The sequence below is a fragment of the Corapipo altera genome, unplaced genomic scaffold (genome assembly GCF_003945725.1).
Source record: "Corapipo altera isolate COAL_440 unplaced genomic scaffold, ASM394572v1 326, whole genome shotgun sequence".
NCBI lineage: Eukaryota > Metazoa > Chordata > Aves > Passeriformes > Pipridae > Corapipo > Corapipo altera.
The window spans coordinates 2162918-2187900 of NW_020884945.1; the positions used below are offsets into that span (position 1 = coordinate 2162918).

Here is a 24983-nt window from a genome sequence, read left to right on the forward strand (position 1 = left end):
GTGTCCCGGTGTTCCCGGTGTCCCGGCTCCTGTCCCGTCTGGAACACCCCCGGGCAGAGCAGGAGCACAGGGATAACTCTCCATTCCGGGCGGGGTCCGTCCCGGGATGAGTTCCTGGGGTTCAGGCTGTTCCCGGGGTTTGCCCCGGCCGGGGCTGGGCTGGGACTCAGCCCCTGTTTTGTGTGTCCGTGCCGGGGAGGTGCCGGTGGGGAGGGTTGGGACAGTGACCCCACTGTGAAGGGCCGGGTTGTTGCCGTATGACAACGTTCAGATGTGATTTATGAGCTAAACAGTAACAAAAATCAGTCTATGCTCTGCCTTGAGGTAGATATATATGCATATATAAACATATAAATATACATAAACTCATTTTTAATATATATATTCTGCACAGGGAAGAAAAAGGTTACATGAAATCACACTGAAGTTGTTACAGTAGCGTGGAAATGCTACATTTTAGAAAGGAAAGGTTTTGTACTGGCTAGAATTGTTATTTAATGTAGCAATTTAATTGGATAGTAAGTTGCAAATGTTTTGTATGCATGCAAAAATCTGTTAGTAGGAGAAAGGACTGTTAGTTCCGGGGGAGAGGAGAGGTGGGAGCTTGGACTTCTGAAGTTGTGAAGAGGAACATGAGGCTCTTTCTCCTCGGGACAGGGTAAAGGCAGCCCAAGGTCCCAGAAGGGTGGTTTGGGATGTTCCTGGGACAGGAGCTGCCTTCTGGTGCTGCACATGGAAATCAGGTTTTTGGTAGGGTTGGCAGTGTTTTTTCTCAATGGGCACTAAACTGAAATGCAGTTTCTTTGGTCTGTTTTAATTGGCAGCTTGGCAAAGCCTCAAACACTTCATTGCTCTCAGCCCCTCTCTGGGACTGTGGTTTCTTTCAAGAATTCACACAGAACAATATCTCCGAGTTGCAAGGAACTGTCATTACATGTGACCAAAAATTAGAGTATTTTCTTGAACTGTGCTTTGTTGGCAGTGCTGTACAGGTTCACTAAAGTTGAACACTGGCTTGTTCCAGGTCCCAGTGCAGCTTTTAGAAGAGACTCAGGTGATTTTGCTGGGGTGTGGGTTGGGACTATGTTGCATTGCAAGTGCTGGTTCAGCTGCCAGGAGCTCAGCTCACTGCCTGGAATTATGGCTGAAAATCATTCATTTCCCCACACTCGCCTATTTTTTCGCCCCATCTTTCTCTCCCATCTCTTTCATTTGCATGTGGAGGAGGTTTATCTACACAGGAGTTGGAATGACTAAATTATTTCAGGGTTTGAGCATTAACTGTTGGCATGTGCTGGTACTTGCAAAGCAGCTCTCAGGACGTTCTCCACATTTCTAACACAGCAAGGCTTTCTGTGCTGGCTGCTTCTCAGCTGTTGTGAGCATGCAAATAGTAGATGCTTTGTTTGGCTTCTTGGTTTTCACCCTCAGTTGTGCTCAGGACTGGGAGTGGTGAGGGGGGATGTCCTGGAGCCATCTCATCATACTGAGTTTAAACTCTTACTGACTGGTGTGACCAGTGAGTCACAGTCCTGAGGAGGCCCTGATTTCTTGTCTGGTTGGTGGTTGCTGCCGCAGAGAGAACAATGATCCTGCAATAAAACCTTTTACACAGCCTTTTTTTATGCTCTTTTCTCAAGTAAAACCCTTAGCAAGGCCCTGCTGCAAATGTGACACACTTCAGGAGGGAGCCAAGCATTTGTGAAAAGCTGATGTCTTCATAGCTTGATTGGCAGCAAACCAAAGCTAAAAATAAAGGTTCTCTCACAATCTTGCTCACCTGAAAATGAGTGTGCAGAGACACAGCAAATATTCAGTCTCTTTTTTCACCCACTGTGAAAAAAGTGCTGTGTGTCACAGAACTTTGTCTTCCAAGCAAATATCACAGAACCACTATGCTTTCAGTTAAAGAGAGATGTCTTTGTGTCTTCTGTGAAACTTAGATGGTGCCTTTTAAAATAATAGGTTGATTTTAAAGTAATCAGCACAAGTAGACATTGATGTACCCTTTACTGGTTGGTCAAGGTGGCTCTGTTGGTGTAGGGATTGTTCTGTCATTACGGTGAAGTAAGGAGGGGTTGTAAAATCTCTACTTGTAGGAGGTGTAAAAGTAATGGAGTCATTGCAATTGCTGACTAGGCCAAAGCTGAGAAATGGTTAATTTTTTATTCATGCTGATGCAGAAATGCTTTGGACAGTGCTTATGGGAGGGGGTCAAGACCACCAAGAGACTGGTAGAAAGGAGCTGCAGGTATGTGGTACATGCACAGAGATGCTGCTTGGACAGTTGCTGAAGGAGCCCTGGTAATCTTGTCATATCACTGTCACCAAAGGATTGGTTTTGTCATTTCTGATGTACAAATATGGAGAATATATTTTATAAATGGGAAAATACAGCATAAGTAACAGTTACTGAACATCTTGTTGTGGGGGTGTGTGTGAGTGAAGAAGAGTTGTTACGGATGCTTTGGATTTGATGCTGGACTGTGGGCTCTCTTTTTGCCTCTTGAATGTGAACATTTTTTCCTAAAATGGCTGTATTTCACATAGGAATGTCATTTGTAACAAACTTTCCTCGGATTCCTACTCTGTAGACATATCTTTTTTTTCTTTTTCAGTGACTGTGAGCAACCCTGTGGAGAAAGGTATGTGTGTTCAGTTTACTGTTTGACGCTCAATCCTGGTGTAAAAGGATTCACAAATGTTCCGGCTGAAATATCAAAAATATTTGCTGTCAATCTTTGAAATGTACATCCTCTTTCAGTGTTTCCTTCCTGTAATTACACTCCTGGGGTGCACAGCAAGCATTGTTAGACAGGCTGTAGCTTTTGGATGCATTGGGAAGTGCCCTGTTTACTCACAGCATAAGAAAACATGGGAAGGCTTTAATCCCTCTGACTCTGTCAGGAAAAGGTGTGCCTGTCTGTGCACACCCACACATCTCTTCTCCCTTTCTCTTTCACATTTTCAGAGCTCATTTTACAAGCCAAATAGAAAAGACTAGTTCTGTTCTGTGGCCCACCTATTTTTCCCCTGTTTCCTTTGATCTTTCAGAGAAAGCTATTTTTAGTGGAGTTTGTAGGCAGGCACAGATTTTTTCTTGTTTCTGTTCCCCACTAACCAGCTCTGGAGCCATAATGCAGTAGGATCACTCCATGAGACTCTTTCCACTGGTGTGTTGTTGGAGGCCACGATCATGTTCTAAGGATAAGGAGTCAGTGGCCATTTTAGTATTCCTCCTCTTCTTCCTGGAGGTGCTTTGGAGGCTTTTGGCTAATCCAGGTGGCCTCTTTGTTTCCAGGGTTATGAAGGATAGAAGTAGGTGGAGTTGTCGGGGAAGTTGTTCCATGAAGAGCAATGCCAGGTGATAGTTAAAGATCCTCCAGATTGCTGCATCGAGTCCATTCTCTTTCCACTACAAAGCAGTCCTAATATTTGAAATTGCTACAGAGAAACTCTGGAAAGCAGGATATTAATGATTATTCAACAGTAGAAAGTTAGTAGTTGCCCAATCCATTAGTGCATCTCTGGGTCAGCTTCCTCTGATGTGCTGCTTGATCAACTAAAACTAAACCTGTTTCAAGATTTATCTCTTTTCATACCAATTAAAAAGTGGCTGAGCTCCACCTGCACTGTAGTATGAGGATAACATCTCAAACAAGCTGGGAGCATAAGAATGACTTATCTTTGATTCACAGCTCCTTCACACAGTCCATCACATCCTTGTGAGGTGTATCCCATCATTTGCCATCTCATTAGAGTCTCGGTGATGCATTTGGCCTTTTTTACCAGTTTTCACACAGGAAAGACAGTGTTTTCACACAGTTAGGAAGTGTTTGGATTTTGGACTTCTCTTTCCGCTAGTAGTATTTATTTTAATCTTAGTTTCTAGAATTTGAAGCTTAAAAGAAATGAGGGAAATGAGGTTTTTATTGCAATTAAATAATATGTTCAAATAAAACTGTATTGTAACTGTTTGATAATGTCTTAGTGAGTTGAGTGTTAAATATCAGCTAGTTTGTGTAGCTTAAGAGCTGCTGCTCTTTGGCTCCCTGACCATGGAATGCCTGCTTATGCCCGAGGGCTCTGGAATAAAGTTGGCATGTTGAGATAAGACTACTCTGACACAGGCTGGTTTCACCTGTATCCAGTGGATTACAATTCTTCAGTACTTACAAGACCTGTTTTGCTCACTTTGAGAGAGGTTTTCCTGATTTATTGTATCAGCTGTGGCAAATGTGAAAGAGATTGGATGTTTTCTAGTGATGTCAAGCTCCTGTTCCTCTCTCAGCTCTGCCAGGAAGGCAGCAGGGGTGGGCAGTGCACTGGCAATATGGGTCTGTGCTCTGACTGCATTTAGCAGCAACTGAGCCCCAAAACTGGGAGGTGCTGCAGGATTGCAGTATTAACCTGTGTGCTGCTCAGCACCAGCCAGTTCTGCCTGTCTGTGCCTGGGATGTGGGGAAGAGAGGAATCCTGGCATTCCCAGGGATATGGGGTGGGTACCTGCCCTGGTAGGGAAGTCTCTCAGAACTGTATCTTCTTCCCCCATGGAATGGGGTCTGGGGGAGGGGGGAGGCTTGTGAGCTCAGTCCCCCCTGGGTGCAGCCCCTGAGCTCTGGAATGCTGCTGGGAGGTTTGGCTGGACTGTAAGAATGGGGAATTATGCCCCTCCTAAATGAAACTTCTGCTTAAGAAGTCATTGCTCTCTTTCTGTTTTTTCTTTTTGTTTTGTTTTTAGTGGCCTATCTTGTAATATTCCATATTCTCTTTGTGCTCTTTGTGTGGACATATTGGAAGTCTGTTTTCACTCTCCCAGTGCAGCCAGACAAAAAGGTAAGAGCCCCAGCACCTTCCATTCCTTGCAGAGCAAAAGCAGGGACACTAAAGAGAACTCAAAAATCCTTTGGTCAAGTTGATCTGGACAGGACAGTTGGATGCAGACATGTGTTTTAATGCTTTTTCCACCAAGTATTTACTTTGTCATGTTGCTTGGATTGGTAGATTATTCTTGTTTTGTTTTTTTTTTTACCTCTCTGTGAAATACTAAGACAACACTGTTTGGAGCAACAGAGTGAAGACAATGTTTGTGTGGCACTCCAAATATACATGGCCTTAATCTGATCCTGATTACAAGAATGTAAATGTATAAATAACAACTAATCCCAGTTTTAGAAATATAAAACTGTGATTGGGGGCAGGTTTTTGCTCACGAGGGAAGTGCTTAAAGTGTTATCAAGGTGAGTAATGAAAAATAGTCATCTAAGGCAGCCGTAGGAGCAATTAAAGTAAGTTGTTTTGTAGTCTTTAAATTTCACATTTGCATTTTTTATTGGTGTATCACGTGGGGTTCTGGCTGCCCAGCACTCACTTTGTCTTCTTTGTCTTCTTCACAAACACATTTTCACACTTGATTAACCTCGTGAGCGGGAGTGGGAGGTAAAAATGTTTCTAGACTTGCCTGTATTTGAAGCATTCTCTCTGCTCCCCCTGGGTAACTGCTCCTCTCATGGCTTCTGCCCCCAGTTCCACATGTCCTACGCTGACCAGGAGCGCTATGAGAACGAGGAGAGGCCGGAGGTGCAGAGGCAGATCCTCGCCGAGATCGCCAGGAAGCTGCCGGTGTACACGAGGACAGGGAATGGAGGTGAGCCCAGCAGGGAGCTCGGCAGCTCTGAGCTCAACAGGCACAGTCAAGTAGCACACACTGGCACTCCAGAGGGTCCTGCCAACCAACAGCATTCCTAGTGCCACTGCAGCACCCATTAATTCCTGTGGGAATGATTTTCATGCCTTTTTTCTCAAATTTTCTCTTTGGAAAAGCAAAAAAGCTTTGAACATTCCTTCATTCCGTGGAGGACCAGGTGCTGCCTTTGAGAAGCAATATGCTACCCTTTGGATCTATGTTCAAAAGCCCGTGTTGCCTGTGTTTAGTATGAGCAGTAGAATCACAAGATCTGTCATCATATTTACTTAAAATGGAGTCTGGCTTAGAGATGCAGGACATAATTCTGTGACCAGATTTCTTGGCCATGCTCAGTGATTAAATGCCTCTGGACTCCTTTCGCAGCTTAAAGAAGTCTGTGTTCATATTGGAGGCTCTGACCTGCTCGTTTCTGCCAGGCAAGCCAAAGAATTCTGAAGTAAAGAACTGGAATAAATAGGGAATTGCCAAAAAGGGATGTATGTACAGTCTGAGTAAATGTGGAAGCCAGAAGGAAGTGTGCAGTTTTGGTTTATCACTTTTAAGCTGGCTGTATTGTTTAGAGTAGGTTTAGATTAGAAGCTGGGGAGAAATTCTTCCCTGGGAGGGTGGGGAGGCCCTGGCACAGGTTGTCCAGAGAAGCTGTGACTGCTCCAGCCCTGGAAGTGTCCAAGGCCAGGTTGGACAGGGCTTGGAGCAACCTGGGCTGGTGGAAGGTGTCCCTGCCCATGTAAGGGGAGTGGAATCAGATGATCTCTAAGGTCCCTTCCAAGTCAAACCATTCTGTGATTTCAGTGAGGATTGCTCCCCCCATCTGCAGATCTCCAGCAGAATCAGGAGCATTGCTAATCCTGGCAGCAAAAACCAGCAGCAAATGATAGAGGAAGTGATAAAGGAAGGAGTATGAAGAGTTAGGAAATGAACACCAATATCAGCTATCATGTGAAAAAAAAAAAAAAAGAAGTCTCTTCCATCATTTGGTGTTAATTTGTCTTTAATCTCAGGTATTCGGTTCTGTGACAGATGCCAGCTGATCAAACCTGATCGTTGTCACCACTGCTCTGTCTGTGCCATGTAAGTCAGGGACTGTGTCTCTGAGGTGAACACAGTACCCATGGGGTCCTGTGGGTGGGCTGGGCCTTCCCATGGCTCTTAACACAGAAAGGGACCCAGGGGCCTCTGTTCCAACTGCAGCCTCCAGTGCTCTGGTGAGAAACCCTCGGCATTGCTCTTCTCTAGACGAGAACAAAGGACATTAGTTGGCCTTGAAGAAGTAATGAGAGTTTCATCTTAAAACAATACTACCTTAAAAAACTTAGACAGTATCATTTTGACTTTCTGTCACGTAAAAATCACAAAAACCAGAGGTTTTGCTGTTGATCTGCAGTTGGCAATTAAGTACCAATTAAAAATCTTCCATTTTTCTTTTTTGTCCTTTTGCAGGTGTGTGCTAAAAATGGATCATCACTGTCCATGGTATGTCCTAGATACTGGTTTGTGGCTTTCCAAGAAAGGTTGCTTATATATATATATATTTCTGGCACATATTTCTGTATACCTCTCTCATTTCAGGCCATCCATCTCTTTATGTTGGGAAATTTATAAGATAATTACGCTTCAAAATTGCCTGAAATGTTTGATATTCTGAAAGACAGATTATTCGTGCTTGTTCCATAAACTATATGTGAAAAAGCTGTGATATTGATATCATTTAAAACCCAACTGCTAATTTACACTGACTATTATTCAAATTTGAAAGGAACTTAACCTTAGCCTTTATTCTGGGGTCTGTCATCATTTCATCTGCACTTGGGGGTGCTTTCAAATAGTAACATTTGCATGTGGATCATTTCTGAACTGATGCCTTTTCAGAGACCATCAGTGCAGAAAGCTGCATGGATTAATTGAGCTTTACCCTTTTGGAGAATTGCTGCCACTCAATTTATTAAACTCCTCCTTTTTTTTTTAAAAAGGAAGATTTCAGAAATCAGAAACAACACAAACATTTCCCCACCTGAACCTCCCTGGCAATCCAAATTGTAGAGGATTTTCCAAACCTGAGACAAACCCCCACTATGTTTTCCTGCATCCTCTGGTTCCTTTGTGGAGTTGTCCTGTGCATGGAGAATTAGAACCAAATTTGGGCTTAGCTGGGTTGGATGTCACCAACATGAATGTGGCTGCTGAGGTTTGCCCTTGGGTAGAGGAGCCCAGAACTCCCAGAGCCCATTGCCTTTGCAGACAAGACCCAGCCAGGAGGAATCAGCTGCTGCCTCTGGGACACATTTGCCCGCGGTACCAAGCCCGAAACATGAGCTGTGCTTGTCCTTGGCCCAGCAAGAAGCCTTGGAGTGAAAAGCAGAGACTTGAGTTCTGTTCCATTTTGGCCACTAAGGGGAGCTGCTTCTTGCCAAATTCTGTCGTGTGAGCCAGAGGTTTAATAACCCCCCAAACTGGTCGTGCTCTTTGTGTGACAACCATGTGCTGCACAAATCCTGATTTCAACTTTGCTTTTGTCCTCTAGGGTGAATAACTGCATTGGATTTTCTAACTACAAATTCTTTCTACTGTTCTTAGCCTATTCTTTGTTGTATTGCTTGTATATTGCTGCAACAGTCTTCAAGTATTTCATTAAGTATTGGACAGTAAGTTGTGAAATCTGGTTCCTTTTTCATCTCCTGTGAGTCTCGTGGGGTTTGGTCACTCTCGTTGCTGTTTTGCTCTCAGTCAAGTGGAGGGGCTGCATTTTTCCTGTGAGGTACTTTCCTGGGCCCTTTTTCAGTCCAAAACTCCCATTATATGTCCAAAACGCACAAAAGCAAGAACCAAATAGACCTCAGGAATTCCAAACTGTAGACTAGCTTCTGGGAAAGAGGTTATATCCTTTTCCTTTTTGTTTGCATGTGTGTCTCTCAGAACGTTTGGAATTGATGTTGACTTTGATCTGTACATATTTACTAAAAAGAGGAAAAAAAGTCAAGCCCCCTCGTTCATTTTCTAATCCCCATAGGATTCCTTTCTCAGTTTAAAACTGGACTGAAATAGCCTTTTTATTCAGTTGTTGCTGGTCACTCCTATGCAGCAGTGCCAGCTGACAGCTCAGTAAGAGGCTGGCCCTTGGCCTCTAGTTTGTGTCCCCTCAGCTGCTGACTCTGTGTTCAAGTCCCTTAACTTTGCTGGGCATTAATTGTTCCTCACGCTCAGCAGGGCCCAGCCGTGAGCTCTGTGCTGCTCCCATGGGATGAGCAAAGGCTGGGAAGTGCCTTTGTTCCCTGCAGGTGCCCAGAGCCTGCCTGTGTGTGCTGCTGGGCACCTCTGGCACTTGGCTTCTCTGCTCTAGAAGGAAATGGGTGTCTCCACCTCTTGTAAGGTCCCACTTGGTTTTTAAGCTTTCCCAAGTCCTCTCTGCTCAGTTCTAACCCCCCCCCCCCCCAAAGCTGGAGCTGTGCAGGCCAGCTTCTCTTGCCTCACCTTGCAAGAGGTGCAGAATTTTAGTGTATGCACAGGAAACTCAGCAGAACATAAAGAGGGCTTCAAGAGCTCCTGCCTGCTCGTTTCCCTGTGGGCACAGGGTGTGCTCCTGGTGCCCAGGTGGGAAGGGTGATTGCCCTGCCTCTGCTGCACACCAGGAGTTGTGCTTTGGGTACAGGAGGGGAAATGAACCACCTCATTTCTTTGTCTCTCCTTGGTTTTTATACTAAGGTTGATTTTTGTCTGTACGAGTTTGAGAACTCCCAATAGGAGTTTGAGAAGCTCTCTTTCTTCTCTCTAAGAATGAAGAATTTCCAGCTTTAATTTTTTCCTATCACTTGTTCTGTGTTGCTTTTCTTTCCAGGGTGAACTGACCAATGGACGTTCCAAATTTCACATCCTTTTCCTTCTCTTCGTGGCAATCATGTTCTTTGTGAGCCTCATGTTTCTGTTTGGATACCACTGCTGGCTCGTTAGCAGAAACAGATCCACCTTAGGTAAAGCTCTTGTGTCCCTCTTCTTTTTCTAAGACACACCAGGGTGCTGTGAGAACCAAAAAAGAAAATAAAAAAGGCATTTATTCTATTTCTGTGCATTCCTGCTGGCTTATGAGGGAAGGAAGATTTAAGATCTTGGCACAATGCTGCAAAAATTTGTCATTTGAAATTAGTTGTGTTTGTTAGCTGGTGTGACAAAAGCACAAAGGGAAACAAGAGTCTTACAGTGTAAAAGTCCAATTATAAAAATATTATGCGTATGTATAACCATGTTTGAAATGAGTGCAGCTTTTCAGGAGTAATGGTTTGTTTTGTTCAGATGCTGGTGTGCATCCTAAACCAGCTTAGTGAAGTTGGGAAACAGTGTCCATTCTCATTGATAAAGGCAAAGAAGTTATGACTGTAAAACCAAAGAAATTATCTAGAACAGAATGATTTTGCCGAGTAGTTTCTTTGTCTTTCCTCAGATAAATGTTGCTCAATTTTTAAAGCTTTTTGGATAAAGTTTTATAACAAAAAAGACACTATCAAGAGTGAGCAAATATTCTGGTTTTGTCTAGTTATTAACTTTAGAACTCATTTCTTGGGGCACAGAAGCTCATCTGGCCCAAAGCATCAGACCTGTGCAGCAGCTTCAAAGGTAGATCAAATTGTTTCTAAGGCACTCCAGGTTCTCCTCCCCTCTCTTTTTTTAGTTTTGTGCCTCACCATAACAGAGGGTCTATTTGCATTTGTTTGTTCATTATATCATTAATGAATGAGGCAATTTAAATCTCCAGTGCCACTTCTGGAATACTCATTGAAGGCCAACCTGTTTAATTCTGCAGACTTTTTTACTTTCGAAATTTTCACCCACTGAATTTCTACAAGTCTCGCAGAAAGAACTTTTAACTCTTGTTCTCTAGATTAAACAAACCATTTTTGGTTTGATTTGACTGTCCTGTAGTTGTATGACCAAATTCCTGCCTTTGACTGGAAAGTCTTTACAGGCTTTGCAAAATGAGAATAAGCTTTCACTCATTCTCAAACTTTGTAGTGCTTAATCTATATAATCTATTAAATCATGCTGACTTTAGATGGCCACATCATGCACAATCCTGTTTCAGAGACTTTGGCATTGATTTTCATTTTTTTTTCACTGAAATTGCATCTGTGTGCAGAGGCTTTCTCAGCTCCAGTGTTTCAAAATGGCCCAGATAAAAATGGATTCAATCTTGGCTTTGTAAAGAATCTTCAGCAAGTGTTTGGAGAAGAAAAAAAGCTCTGGTTGCTGCCTATTGCCTCAAGGTAAGTAATAATCAAGTGAGTGCTAAAAGCTGATACGATTTTTGCCATTTTGTGTATAGGTTTAGGTCACAGGAAGGTGGGGGTTTTATGTGTCTTTCAGTAACATCTGACTGACTAAGATTGAGGCCATTTTATCTTGGGTGTCATTGAAACACAAATGTGTGATTTCTGCCCTGAAGAATCTGTGCTATCAATTGATAAAATTTACACCTATGGAATAATTGCTCTGTTTTCATAATTGTTTTCCTTAGTTCCCCCTCACTTCTACCTGTCCACAAGTTAATTTTTTCTGTTTGTTTTGGTTTTTTTTCTGTATCCAATTGATTTGATCAAGTTAGCACATTGAAGTTCTGCTAAAAATTACTTAATTCCAGGCTTTAGATTTGAACTTCTGTTCCCCAGTGAGCTTGAAGGACTTGAGGACCAAAACTGCTCTCTAGTAAAACTTGGCATCTGAGCTGCCATGAAAAATAAACACGGTGCTTTTCAAAGCTGAAATATAATTTTAAGTAAACATGGGAAATAGAAGCAGCAGAAAACTTTGTTTGGAGTTGAAATGTGTTGAAATTGTCATCCTTTGAAGCTGTTTTTCCAGTGTCTCTCTGCCTTTTCCATGCAGCCAGGGGGATGGACATTTTTTCCCCATGAGAGCCTCGTGTGAAGCTCGTAACCCTCTCCTGGCAAATGAAGAGCAGTGGGAAGAGGATGGAATAGATGAAGAGCCCCAGGGTAAGGTAACACTGTAGGAAATCAGTTGTGTCCTGACCTACAGTGCCTAATAGATAAATTCAAAGTGATCAAATAAAAGTGGTGTTGGCTGAGTCCCTGGGCAGCTCTGCCTTGACTAATGAGCACAGACTGAAAATAAGCCCTACTTTGGAGTCAACTTTTTTGTTTTCTAGTAGCTTTCTACTTGCAAGTGAATGGACTGAGAGGGTGGTACAAGTTGCAGAGAGAAACTGAGGTTGCCACAAACTGAGTGTTTTTACCTGTAAATGTTGTTACATGCAGTGCAATTATCTAGGACACAAAAAAGGAGAATACTAAGATTTTTTAGAAGTGCAGTTATCTTCTGAGAGTGTGTGAAAGCAGGCATGCAAACACCTGAGTGCAGGGATACATTTAAGAAGCTCCTTTATACTTTGTCCAGCTTTATTACAGGAGTAAAGCAGTTCATTTGATGCTGGATTTGATGTGCTGATCTCCATAGAAAAATAGATGTGCTGGGAGCAGGTCTAGGTGAGCTGCTGTGTTTGTGCAGTCGATTTGATGGGTTTCTGGCATTCAAAGATACCTTTTATGCTATGGAAATCCTATTATAAACCAGAATTTATATGTATATACATTCTTTGATGGTTTTTGTTAGATGGATCCAAAATCTGTTTAATGATTTTACATTTCTGTGTTTGAAGTTGATTTTTTCCCCCTTGGATGTTTACCTGCAAGCTTTGGTCTTTGGAGAGTACAGGATGTATTGGAAGCTCAGGATTTGTCATTAGTTTCTGCTAACGAGCCCCAGTCCCCTTGTTTGAGGGTTCAGAAATCCTGTCTGCAAGAGCTCCTGGTTTTTCCTGTGGAGCAAGGATGCCATTCACAGGTTCCTTTTAAAATAAAGGTGGTAATCCCACCCTTTTTTTCCCTTTAAGGAATGGTGATAGTGTGAATTAATTCTGAGGTTATTTATAATCCATGGATCAAACATCAGAGACGTGATTTCCATAGTTGTGCTCTTTGTTGCCTCAGAAGAGTTTTCAGGAACTTTGCTGATAAAGTTCTCTTTCAGGGTGTACATTTTAGTCCCACATGTGCAGGATTTCTGTTTGAGACCCTGTGAGGAAGATTTAGCCTTGGGCAAAGGGTAAAAAAGCTTTTCATGTGAACATTTTCCTACCCGTGCTGTGCCATGAGCTCTTTAATCCTCCAGCACAGGCCCTGCTGCTCAGGCTCTGCTCAGATCTCACCTGCAGCTCTTTGTTCAGGTTTTCCATTGCAAAATAAACTGACTTCATGTCCTGCTGGGAAAATCCACTCTCCAGGAGTTTGTCAATAGGACTGAAGAGGCTCATTTCAGCTTTTCTTCAGATGAACTGCTTTAATTGGTTCCTGTCTGTGTGTTAGAAAGCTACCTGCTCTTCCTGGTTTGCTCTATAAATTTTGGCAGTTACAAGGTAACACAAATTGGTTTTAAAAATACCAGAATTGGCTTTAATAGTAACAAACTATGGCATCTCTGTGAATTTTTTGTGAGGCTTAGAACAAGTCCTTTAGGAATGAGTCAGAACTTCTTCGAACTTTTACAAAGTATAACTTATCTGAATAAATAATTAATTCTTACATATGAAAACATTTGACAGTGAGATGATTTTTGGCTAGATCAGACCCCAGAATATGATCTGGAGCTTATATGAAGTTCCTCAGTTTATAGTGCTTATAAAATAACTGACATTTACAGGCAGTTGAAGTAGATGATCGTTATGGGTCCCTTCCAGCTGAAATATTCATGGTCTCTCTTAAACAATAGAAGTAAACCATTATAATTGAGTAGTCAGAAAGACCTGAAATGTTACATTAAAACTGACAGATCTTCATTTGTCTTTGTGGCTTTAAAGCTTGTGACATGGTTATGAAATAAATAAAGCCAATAATAGAGCAATCTCAGTTTGAAAGCAGCTGTTCAGTTATCTCTGACAAGTGGTTGTCTATTTTCATTTGGAATGACTCTTAAAAACACACTTCCATACTTAGTGACAAATATATTCTCAGCGAGAAAACCAGGTTTACTTACCTCTGACTGCTTTGTTTTTCACTGTACAGGTTCTGGTGAAGCCTCAGCCCTTGTCATAGAAAGGGAGACATAGCAGTGTGACAGTGCAGCCGGGTAAAGCTTGAGCACAAAGGTCAGTGTTCCTTCCTTTCCCTCAAATCCACACTCTGCAGGGAAATGGGGAGGGGCTGTTGGACAGGGTTTGGCTTTAGCAGTGCCATCCCCATGGTGCTTGGACAGTCCCTGAACACTGGGGATGGAGCTGTGATTTCACCAGTATTCCCCAGCTTGCCCAGAAATCCCTGGTTCAAGGGAACCTGAAGGGCAGGGGTGGCTCTCAGCAGCCCTGGCTGGGGGTCGGCCCAGGTAACACCAGAGCCACCAGCACAGTGTGTAGAGGAGGACACAAAGCCTGTAGCTGCTCTGGAAAATGTGGCAGGAACGACTCTTGCACTGACTTGTACAATTCCAAGGTGGGAAGTCTGTGCAGGGATTCATGGAAGGAGTAGGAAGGTGCAGGTGCAGCCTAATGAAAGTTGAGAGCAGCCAAGTTGCAGCTGGGAGAAAACCTGGAAGTGACCTAAGAAGTGACCTGGAATGTCACATCAGCTGCTACTCCCTGAGCTATTTTTTTCCACTCTGGAGAAAGGTGGGTACAACAACAGATGGCACTGTGGGGAAGATGCTGCTCCCCAAACACTCCCTGGTCTGTAAAGCTGTTCTGCCTTTGAGAATGGGGCACACACACAGGGAGCTGCAGGCTCTGTCCTCTGCAGGCTCCAGGAGATATTCTCCCAGAGGAGCGTAACAGGCTGAGATCCAAGGAGTAGGAATCTGCTGTCCCACTTGCAGAAGGTGGGACAGGCAGATGGAATTTACCCCTCTGTTTTCCAGGGGTGTTAATAACTATTGTATGGCAAAGCACTGCCTGGCTGTGCTCACAGACAGGGCACCTCCAGACTTTTGCCCATGGGCTTCTGGCATTTTGTGGATACCAGTCCATTTTCTTCCACTAACAAAAACCCAAAAGTGTTTTTTCTGTCAATAGTGAGGACTGAATTCTACCCTTCTACTGGGGAGGGAAAACCAGCATTTTCCTTGTTGTTCTTCACGGCTTTAAAACACTCAGTTTTAAAGTTCAGATCAGCCATTGATGCTCATCACAGCAGTGTTATAGGTGCATGTTTTTGTTTCCTTAGATTTCAGCTTCCCTCTCAGGAGCCTACACCTTCTCTTGGCTTGGACTTCAGTTTTGAGGGGCAGAAAACAAGTGGATCTTCAAGATGAGAAAACGTCCTGAAGTGTCACCCAACTGGAGTCTGCATCTGAGAGTGCTTCTCCAGAAATCCTGCTGTCCAGATGGCCCAAGACTTTATAAGTTTCAGTTACAGAGTTAACAGAACAGTTTTATAGAGTGATTGTGGCCAATCTTCTTTGGCCTGCTCTCTTTATTTTATAAATACTATATATTTTTTATGCAAAAAAGGTAAAAATGTTGATGAGAGTGCACTTCCAAAGGCCTTTTCATTTTTCAAACGTCAGGGACTCGAGTTCTTGAAATTCTACCAAGCCATAATATTCTTGGGGATGGTTATTTATTTTGAGGCTGATTCTCCAACCTTCTCTGACATTTTCTACTGTGTTTGAAGTTCTGAGTCAGTTCAGCCCAGTGCGAGACAGACCCAGTTAAATCTGGCACTAAATTGGTAGTTGGGTGTAAATATATTGAAAGAAAAAGTGCTGAACATGCACACTGACATGTGCAGCTGTGAATGCAAATAAAATATTCCCATTGCCAGTATCAAGATTCAAGAATATTGTGGCCATAGATTTTTTTAACTTTTTTTAGGAGGGTGTTATTGTCTTAGAGTTTGGTTACAGTGCTCTTTGCCCAGTCCTACTTTCAGGCACCTGAAATGCAAACAGGAACTTCAGACAGTCCAGTTTGCATTAATTCCTAGGGCCAAAATGTCCACTCATTCCTGGATCGGTGTTTGATGGAAATTTGTGTGTTTGTGGAATCAGAAAGGAAGGTGTGAATTCGAAACACAGGAGTTGGAAATGACAGTGAAAGTTTAGCTCCAACAGTGGTGTTTGGAGTTTACACTCCACACGAAATGCTGAAGAGATAATTGATATATAGAGTTTTTCAGACTTCTTCCCAAACCAGTGCACTGACTGGTGGTTCCAGGGGTTTCAGCACTAGGTGATCAGATTTTTTTTACATTTTGCTCCATTTGCAGGCAAAGGGATGTATCCTGGTTCTGTTCTGGGGAAGGGAACTGACCCTTTGGCCGGATTATACACATTTTTCTAGACTTGACTGGTTTTATTTGCATGATTCAGCCCTGGCAGCTCCATCACTCATGTCTGAATTAGGTGCATGCTTACAGTATTAGTGTACTGCCTTTAAGATCCTTTGGTACCATTTTCTCTCCCGGTTTTGTGTTTGTTTATCAGCCCATTGGCATTGAGGTGACTGCAGAGGCAGTTGTGCCTGTCAGGAGAAATGACCTGAGAAGTGAGTTTGGTGACAAAGGCTTTGCCTACCTACTAAATCCTTTTTTTTCCTCTGTTTGCTCTGCTGCTGCTGCCAGTGGGAAGGTGTCTGTGAGATGGGAGAGCCTTGCAGAGACTTTCTGCCCTCAGGAGCGGTCGTTTCCCTGCTGTGATCCCACCCTGGGGACAGGGATCCTCAGCTCTGCAGTTCTGTGCAGAGCAGGCAGGGATCTCTGGAGTGTCTTGCTGCTGATTTGGGTTGTGAGGGGTCAGGGTGGGCTCACCCAGGCTCGGGGTGGTTTGTCTGTGTCCTCAGAGTGCTCTTGAACACTCAGAATGTTCCTGCTTCAGCCACTGGAGCCCTGGCCGTGGGGTGGCTGTCACAAAACGGCTCTCGAGTGTTTCTCCTGCCCATCTAAACCTGCATTTCTATGAAAGATGGCAGCAGAATTAATCACCTCATTTCTGGTAAAATGTGCTCTGGAGGGGGAGTTTGAGAGGACGGTGGCAGCTAAACACAACAGGAAATGTGCAGGAATTTAGCACCAACAGAGGTGCTATTTGTGCCTTCAAAAACTCAAAATTCCTTGTGTAGAAAACCAGGAAGAAGATCTGGGGACTTTCTGTTCCATTCTGTCAGCTGAAGTGTATTTTTCAGAGCTGTGTGGATTTACAGGAGTTTTCTGAGCAGGTTCCTGTGTCCTTCCTGGGCTTGGTTCTGGTTACAGCTGTGTCTTTGAGCTGTTTCTCTGCCAGGCAGCAGCAGCAGCAGAGCTGCCCACGAGCTCTGCCGGCACCATCCCTGCCTGCTCCTGCTGCAGCAATGCTCACTTGGCAGTACAAAAAATCAGGTTTCGTCTTCTAATAATTATTAAACCAGATGTCTTTAAAAGGCAGCTACCAAGCTCAGATTTAGAAGCAATTTTAAACATTTCCAAGTAACTTTTATTCAGTTTTTTTTCTTGTAAATGGTTATGGCCAATTCTTCCCTTTCCCTAAAAGCAGCTCAGCCCCCTGTGGTTGTAAAAATCTCTTGCTCAGGTAGAAAAAATACAGTTTAATCACTTCAGAATGACTCCCCATCAATATCCACATCAGGTGTTGGAAAGCTTCAGGAGATGGGAAACAAACACAAAAGCTGTGTAAAAATGAGGCAGAACAAACCAAGGGAGACCCACATGTCTGAGTGACTGAACAAGCTCCATTTTGTTCCCTTCTCCTCGCTGAAGGTGATATCCTTGTGTTACCCTGGCATTTGTCCTGTTTGTGCCGGGTAAATGCACTGGCAAACAGCACTTGCTCAGCTGCTGTGGTCACTGCTGCAGGTGCTCAGAGGGAAGCCCAGTGGAGGCCCAGTGCAGGGCAGGTTTTTTAACCTGCAAATGGCTCTTTAAGGGATACACCTACTGCAACACCTCCTTTGTTTCCCATCCCCGATCCTCATCCCGAGGCTCTCCACCATCATCCCTGACTGTGAGGGCTGTGTCATCAAACCTGTCCCTTACCTGCCCTGCCAGCCCCTCCTGAGCAGCTGCTCCCTCCATCCCAGCACTGCAGGGATGGGACTCAGCCCACCCAGTCCCACAGCAGCGATGGCACTGCAGCTCTGGGAGCTGCCCAACACTTCCAGTGCATCCTCCTGCTGCTGTGCTGGGGCACAACTGTTCCAGGTCTGCTCTGTGTGCCCAGGAGCAGCCTGTGTTCCCCTGGGACCAGCACCTTGGGATGTTACTGTTGGTCTCTGGTCAGGTGCTGTAAATCCAGTTGCACCAAACAATTTGGTGAAGTGGAAAGGTTTGAATCTCAGTTCTGGTGCTGCTGGAAGTTGTGAGACTGTCGTGCTCAGTGCTGAACCGCAGCCTGGAGCAGTGTGGAGGCAGGAAGGCTGTTTTCTCTGCCTTAGTGGCAGACATGGACTAGTGAATGAAGCAGAAAATGAGTGGTTCTCAGCTCAGGGTCAGAAACAGCTTCTGTCCTTAGGGGATCTCCTCCTGCTGCTGGAGCTGCAGGTGTAGAAGCAGCTGTAGGTCAAGAAGATTTTGTTGCTTGGCTGAGTGCAGCCAAGGTGGGGGGGCTGACTGGAAGTGGGGCAGTGCTGGGCATGAGCAGCCCTGGGGCCAACTCCCATCAGGGCTATTCCCATGAGGCCCTGGAAGCTGGAACAGGAGCACCAGTGGTTGTGTAGCTCTGCCAGCAGTCACCAGGCAGTAATAAATATGGGTTGAGTGCCAGCCAGCGTGGCAGTGTCAGACCCATGGCTGTGGATTTGTGAGCTTCCCTCAGGGCACAGGAGTGTGGGCTCAGCACCTGCCACCTGGCCTGGGCTCCTTCTGTTGGTATTGCAGCATTTTACAAATGCATCTCACATCCTCCTTGAGGCTGAGCTGTCTCAGCCATGAGCAACTTTTCCAAGTGATGTCACCATGGGAAAGAAGCAACAAATGGTCTTGCTGAACTTTACTGTGGTACCTGCCACTGTCTCATCCCTCTGCTCCTGGTTTCATGTTCCAAAGTAACTGATCACTAACAACCACCTACTCACCTCTCCCCCTCCTCTCCCATTTACCTTCAGGTACACTGTACTCTTAAAAAAAAAATAGGGAAAACATCATATTGATGTTTCTCTGGGTAGAACTGTGGTCAGTTGTGTCCTGGGCCAGGACTCGTCCCCACCCCACTGCTCTGTCAGTTCCCTTTTCTCTGGCTGAGCTGGATCTTTGGAGCAGGATAACTTTGTTTTCCTTCAAGCAGGGAGCAGTACTGTATGTTTTTAGCAGGCTGTGTGTGTGGTGCACAGTCACTGGCAAGAACCAGGAAGCTTCCTAATGGCACTGTGCAATGAATGTTTGCTTCCTGGGAGAAATGGGAGTGGGATTCAGCAGAATCCACACCAGCTGGAGCTCTGGAGCTCTGTATGCTGGTATGGACTGAAAGCACAACTTTATGCATAAAGTCTGTAATATGAACATAAAATAATAAATAATTTACCATTTTTCCCCTGAATTTAGCTCTGAAGGACACGCTGAGCTGTTCTCAGGGCCCCACTGCCTCCCCTGCAGAGCAGTTCCTCTGCAAAGCAGTTCCTCTGTGCAGAGCCAGCTCACTCACCCAAGGGTTTAATTAGGAGGTGAAGGAGGCACCGCTGACCTTGTTTATTGAGCCAGAATTAATTAACTCAGAAGGGTCATGTTTTCATTCAGTGACTCCTGTGGTACAGATTTTTGAAGTTGATCCATAGTACTTGAAAATACCTCAATTTTATTGATATTTGTCCAATTCTATCAGCTTCTGCTCGGTTACAGAACACTTGCAAAAATCAGCTCGTTCTGAAGGGATCAATGACAGCATTTGCATGGTAGAGTGGCTGCTTTCAGTGCCAGCAATGGGCTGTCAAACAGCTCGGCAGGGCAGCCCCCCCGGGCTCTTCCCGCTTAATGCTGCATTTCCTGCCCTGCTCATTAGCGCTGAGCTCGCACCCACCGCTGCAGCCTCCGAGTCTTGTCCTCGTTCCGTCTCCCCTTGAGAGTTCTCTCTTCCTCCTGAACATATAGTTAAGATATTTTCAGCTGTGAGCTGCTTGTGCTGGTTTTTGGATACTGTGAAGGTGAGTAGGTGTCATTTTATGCAGTTGTGCCTGTATTTTATTTGTAGTTAATCTGTTTGTCAGGTATCAGTTTGTGATTCTAATCATCAGGCCCAGCTGGCTTTGCTTAGAGCAGCAGGATCCCACTTCCTGCATTTTCTCTTTCCTAAAAACCTCATTTCTTCATTCTTTCACTTTAGTTTGGGATGTAAACCTTGTGAAATAAAATCTGAGTTTACATTTCAAATACAAGTCTGTAAGTTGGTCATGCCTGCATGCTCCTTAAAAAAATTATTTTTTTCTGTATAAGGTTTTAAGATCTACAGCAGCATTTGTAAAGCTTTAGTGGGTAACAGACAATGTTAAAAAAGTGTATGCTGGGGGGGGAAAAGAGCAGCCAAAAAAAAACCAACAAAAAGGACCAAGGGATCATCTTTGTTTCTTCTTTTGGCTGTGTTTGAAAAGAAATGCCTGCTTGCATCAACCAGCTCATGGAGCAGGCAGGGATTTCACCTGAAGGCATCCCTGCTGTGTCAGTACTTCCTCAAGTACCTAATTTCTTGAGTTCAACATTGGACTAAATCCCGTGGAACCAACAAAATTGTTCTCCCCATCTCCTTCCTGACCTGGAGAAGGTGTGTGCTGCCCCTTCTCAGATCAGCACTTTCCTTTGTAAGAGAAATAAAAATCCAGTGGATTCTTGACAAGGTCAGTGTATTATTTTTTCCCCCCTGCCTTTTTCTGGAGAATCCAGGAGCCTCCTGGATGTGTCTGAGAGAGAAATCCCTCGGCACCTGGGATCCCAAAGGATGAGTTTTGTGACTAAGAACTTGTGTGAGGAGGTGGAACCTGTTGTTCTGAACTAACTCCATGTGTGGTCATTCTTCCTCAGAATTAATGAAGTAGCTTCCTGCTCTACTCACTGCCCATCTAAGCAGGAGCTACTCCAGAGTGAATCCAAATCCACTGTTGGAGCAGGGAACTTGTAACAGCTTCCCTTTTGCTTAGGAACATAGGAAATAGAAAAGGTCTTGTTATGTTATAAATTATAATCTGATCAGATGGCTGATCTTCATCTGAAAATGATGTTTATTGTGCAAATGGGTCCCTGAAAGATGAAACTTAATTTAAACCTCAGGATCAGACCATGGCAGCCCTGTCTGCATGTGCTGTTCAATGTTAGCAGGAGTTTTTACTTTGCCTCACAGGAAAGCCAGTGGGTTTCACTTGCTGGAGTTTTTCCAGGCAGGAAAATGGGGCTGAACAGCCACTGCAGGAGCTGCTGTGTGTTGGGAGCTCCCAACACCCTCCCTCTGCACCAGGGTCAGGGCTCCCACCACTGGAACCCCCTATGGAAGCTGAGCAGGCTCTGTGCCAGCAAAATCAGGGGAAACAACAGAATTCCAGTGGATTGGTGTGTTCACATCCAGCTGTTTTTCAGGAAGCAGCATGGGCTGGTGGGGGTGTTTCTTACCCCAGCTCTGGTCTGTGCTGCCGAGGACGCGCTGCTCAGCCGGGTGCTCTCAGACAAATTCCTCACCTCTTCATTTAGTAGGAAATAACTATTTTCCAGTGAATGTCACAAAGGGACTGGTGCCCACCTTTGGGGTGCTGATTTGGGGTCAGGAGTATAGTGCTGCTGCTGACAATGAGACTTTTGATATCAAACGGGTTTTTACAAAAGCCTGGGATACTCATTTTTACTGTTGGACAAACGTTCTGACTACGCTGATGCTCTGTGGAGTTTCACTGGCATTTTCCAAGTGTTTGTACAGTTTCTACAGCTGAATATCCTGTATGTTCTGCTTTGTTGTTTTCTATTATGCTTTATACTGTACTGCAGGCAAGTACTGCATTAAAACCATTTTTGGCTAATTTATTATACTTGTGAGTGGTTATTTCCTACACTCAGGCTAAATGTTCCCTCTCTGGAAGCCTTACACAACTTTAATTAATTGGAATTACCACTTGGAGCAGGGAAGGTTGTTTATTTGTGACAAAAAAGGATTCACTAAATGCTGGGAGTGGTGGGGGCAGCCCAGGCCTTGGCACTCTGCTCACCTGCCCAGAGGTGCAAAGGACACTTGAGACAACCTTCCCTGATCCTGCATTTGTTAGAACATGGATATGTTTTAAAAGAATAATGGACTATATTGTACTTATAGATACATTTCCCCAAAGTTACAGTAAGGTAAGGCCAGTGCCAGCTGAAGTGCTGGACATCAGGTACTTGGTGCCAGGGGATTTAAAGCCAAAGACAGCAGGAGTTTGGCCCTGATTGCTGTTTAATGTGACCCATACAATGAGTGCATCGAGGGCTTGGAAAGGCTGCTGAGCTCTGAGGGCCATGCTTGTCTGCTGGCTGTAAGTCCTGTTGCTCTGTGAACAGAACTAGAAATGGAGTCCCAGCTTATTGCTGCGGTTCTCCTCATTTAAAAGGGTTGGTGAGACCAATCCAGCCACAAGTTTTGACTCCTAAGACTCCCAAGTACTGTATGTGTAGAATTTCCACAGGCACTGCTGCTCCCACCCCTGATTCCCAGTTTTCCAGGGCATGTCTGCTGCACTAGGAAGCTTCTTTATTCAGGACCATTGAGCAAGACAACTGGGGATGTTTTACTATTTGAAAATAATGTACACAGAGCAAAATTCCTCTGGTTCTCAGCCACCGGCCAAAGACCAAAAATTCTGCCAAAAATTCCCTGTGGCTGCTCAGAAGGACACTGAGGTCCCAGTGCACCCCTAGTTTTGGAGGCATGGGGAGTGGCTGTACTGGCTGACCTGGAGTGATGGACAGTGACCCCAGAAATGAAGGAGGCTCTGCTGGGATTTAGTGGGTTTATTTGCTCTGCAGGCAGCCACAGACAGGAGAGAGAAGAATAAATAAGTTAAAGCAGAGTGTGGCAGTTTAACAACCCCAACATGGAGATGCTTGGCCGTGTAACCAGAGTGCTTTGAACTCTGTTCAGGCCAGAACTCACCTAAGTCAAGTATTTCCCCCTTTGGCCAGAAAGGTTCCCAAACATGCCCTTGACAACCCAACAATAATAAAACATAGAAAAAACCTCTTGTAATGTCATAGAGTCACATCCAGTTGTTCTGAGATTGTCAGTCTGTTCCAAAATACTTCTGTCCAAAGTGTGTTGGTGCAACAGGATGCACTTCTGTAGTTAAAATGGTGATTTCTGGGAATTCCTGGATGATGGATTTGGCACCTTTGAAGAAAAAGCAAAGGCAATAATGACTACAGTGCTTCAGCACATGCCAAATTAGGATCAGCAGCACTCTGAAGGTGAGTCAGGCTCTGTGCTCCTGTCTCCACTTCCTGTTCCTGCCTTAGCTAATGTCTGTGAAGAAAACTTCCTGACTGCAGGGGATTGCTTTTTTGGGGGTCTCTTCTTTGGATTTTCCTTTCCTTTATGGTACACGTGTGCTCCCCACCTAATGACTAAAGTGGTTCCAGGCTGCCAGCAATACGTCCCTGCAGTCCAGCTCAGTGTTTTGGTAGTGATTTCTGCCATGGCCCATTTCTAAAACACACGAGGCCCATTTTTGTACTTCCCAGAGGCAGATGTCCCTGGTTTAGATCCCCTTTTCCCAGGTAACATCTCTACCATGCAGACAGGACTGTTCTGTAGCTCCATTCACCTCCCACTCCTGGCAGAACTGGTGTCCTTTTGGTGCTGGACCTACCCATCCCATTCCATGGGCTACTGCCATTGCTCTGGGAGCCATGGAAGCCCTTCATGCACCTGGCAGTGCTGCAAAATCCTGCTTTTAGGAACCCTTTCCCATTCAGCATGACAGGCCCTTTCCTTTCTGCTGCCCCACTCATGCCCACACCACAGCTCTGTTTTACAATTCAGCCATAAAACCCCCAACCCCCTCTGTTCTGGGCACAGTGACGGGGCTGGGCTGTGGCAGAGGCTCAGCTCTGCCCCACTGTGTCACACGTGGGACTGATGTCACCTCCCCAGGACACCCCTGTGCCCCCACAGCCCTGACTCACCGTGGGGTGTGGAGAACAGGCTGAGCAGGATGATGACACTGGGCTGGACCCCGTGTTCCACCAGCACCTTGACAGCCTCGATGACAGTGTTCCCAGTGCCTGCAGGGGACAGAGGGACAGACTGCGTGGGTTTTTCTCCTGGATGATGAACATGTCTGAGAATACCTGTGGTAATGTTGGTGTGTGACTGAATGGTGATTCTGTCCTTTCCCATTAGAAAGCCATCACCTCTGCATGTGTTAACCAGAAATCGTTGCACTCCTAATGAAGGAACTTAGACTGGAAAATTTACCTCATCCCAACAAAGTCCTTATCAGAGTAGGGGTTTTTTGTCAGTATTAACTGGATTTACTTTTAAAGTAATTTACTTCTCCAATTATAATATTGATCCAAAAATGTTTTTTAATAATGTAAGAAAAATACTGTTTGAATCTTGTCTCATGGTAAAATTTTAAAAAATCAATTTATACCAAGTCTTAATCTTCAGCCTTTCTCCCAAACACCACCATGGCCAAAGGATTTGCTTTGCATTCCCACTGGTGCAGCTGACAAATGTGTGTCCTGGCACAGCCTGATAATTCCTTGCTCTGTCACCTAAACCAAGCAGAAAACCTCATCCAAGCCCCTGAAATTTGGAGGCTTTCCTTTCATTCAGGCCCTCCCCGTTCCGAGGAGTCTGACTGTCCATAAAGGTGGCAGACACTCACTCAGGATTGGGTACATCAGCAGCACTTTCCTCCTGTAGATGTCTGGAGGGAACTTGGCGTAGTACACCTTGGCTCGCTGGGTCTCCTCGTCGCTCTGGATCAGGATCTTCCCAATGCGGATGGACCGGCAGCAGTCCCGGAGGCCTTGTTCCATGGCCTCTCCTGCAGGGAGAGCACAGGCCCCAACAGCAAAGGGTTACAGGCTGAGAAACAGCCCCACTGCAGGGACAGGGACAGTCCCACCACTGCTGAAACAGCCTCGCTGCAGGGACAGGGACAGTCCCTCCTCTGCTCCTCTGGGAACAGTTCTAAAGGGAGATTGTTTGTCCTCAGTTCTAAAAACACTTGAAGTTCTTTTCCTTTTTTCTGTGCTGAGACAGAAAACCGAATCTCCTCGGTGTTCCTGAGCCCTGGCTGTTGGTGTTCCTGAGGTGTTGGTGTTCCTGAGCCCTGGGTGTTGGT

General features: G+C 44.8%; 2 protein-coding genes across 2 annotated transcripts in view; one reads left to right on the plus strand and one right to left on the minus strand.

Moving 5' to 3' along the window:
- ZDHHC15 (zinc finger DHHC-type containing 15) overlaps positions 1–16156 on the plus strand; it is a 16774-nt gene extending 618 nt beyond the window's left edge. The window contains exons 2-12 of the mRNA XM_027662403.1: positions 2619–2645; positions 4742–4836; positions 5527–5647; positions 6709–6778; positions 7148–7180; positions 8229–8349; positions 9540–9672; positions 10833–10959; positions 11579–11688; positions 13774–13856; positions 14923–16156. Coding sequence (XP_027518204.1) covers positions 2619–2645; positions 4742–4836; positions 5527–5647; positions 6709–6778; positions 7148–7180; positions 8229–8349; positions 9540–9672; positions 10833–10959; positions 11579–11688; positions 13774–13817 — 881 coding nt within the window. The 3' untranslated portion in view covers positions 13818–13856; positions 14923–16156. The remainder of the gene's footprint in view (positions 1–2618; positions 2646–4741; positions 4837–5526; positions 5648–6708; positions 6779–7147; positions 7181–8228; positions 8350–9539; positions 9673–10832; positions 10960–11578; positions 11689–13773; positions 13857–14922) is intronic.
- A 6473-nt stretch (positions 16157–22629) lies between these two features.
- The window catches only part of UPRT (uracil phosphoribosyltransferase homolog), a 15338-nt gene continuing 12984 nt past the window's right edge, over positions 22630–24983 (minus strand). Inside the window, exons 5-7 of the mRNA XM_027662404.1 lie at positions 24522–24683; positions 23815–23913; positions 22630–23020 (exon numbers count right to left, since the gene is read on the minus strand). Coding sequence (XP_027518205.1) covers positions 22914–23020; positions 23815–23913; positions 24522–24683 — 368 coding nt within the window. The 3' untranslated portion in view covers positions 22630–22913. The remainder of the gene's footprint in view (positions 23021–23814; positions 23914–24521; positions 24684–24983) is intronic.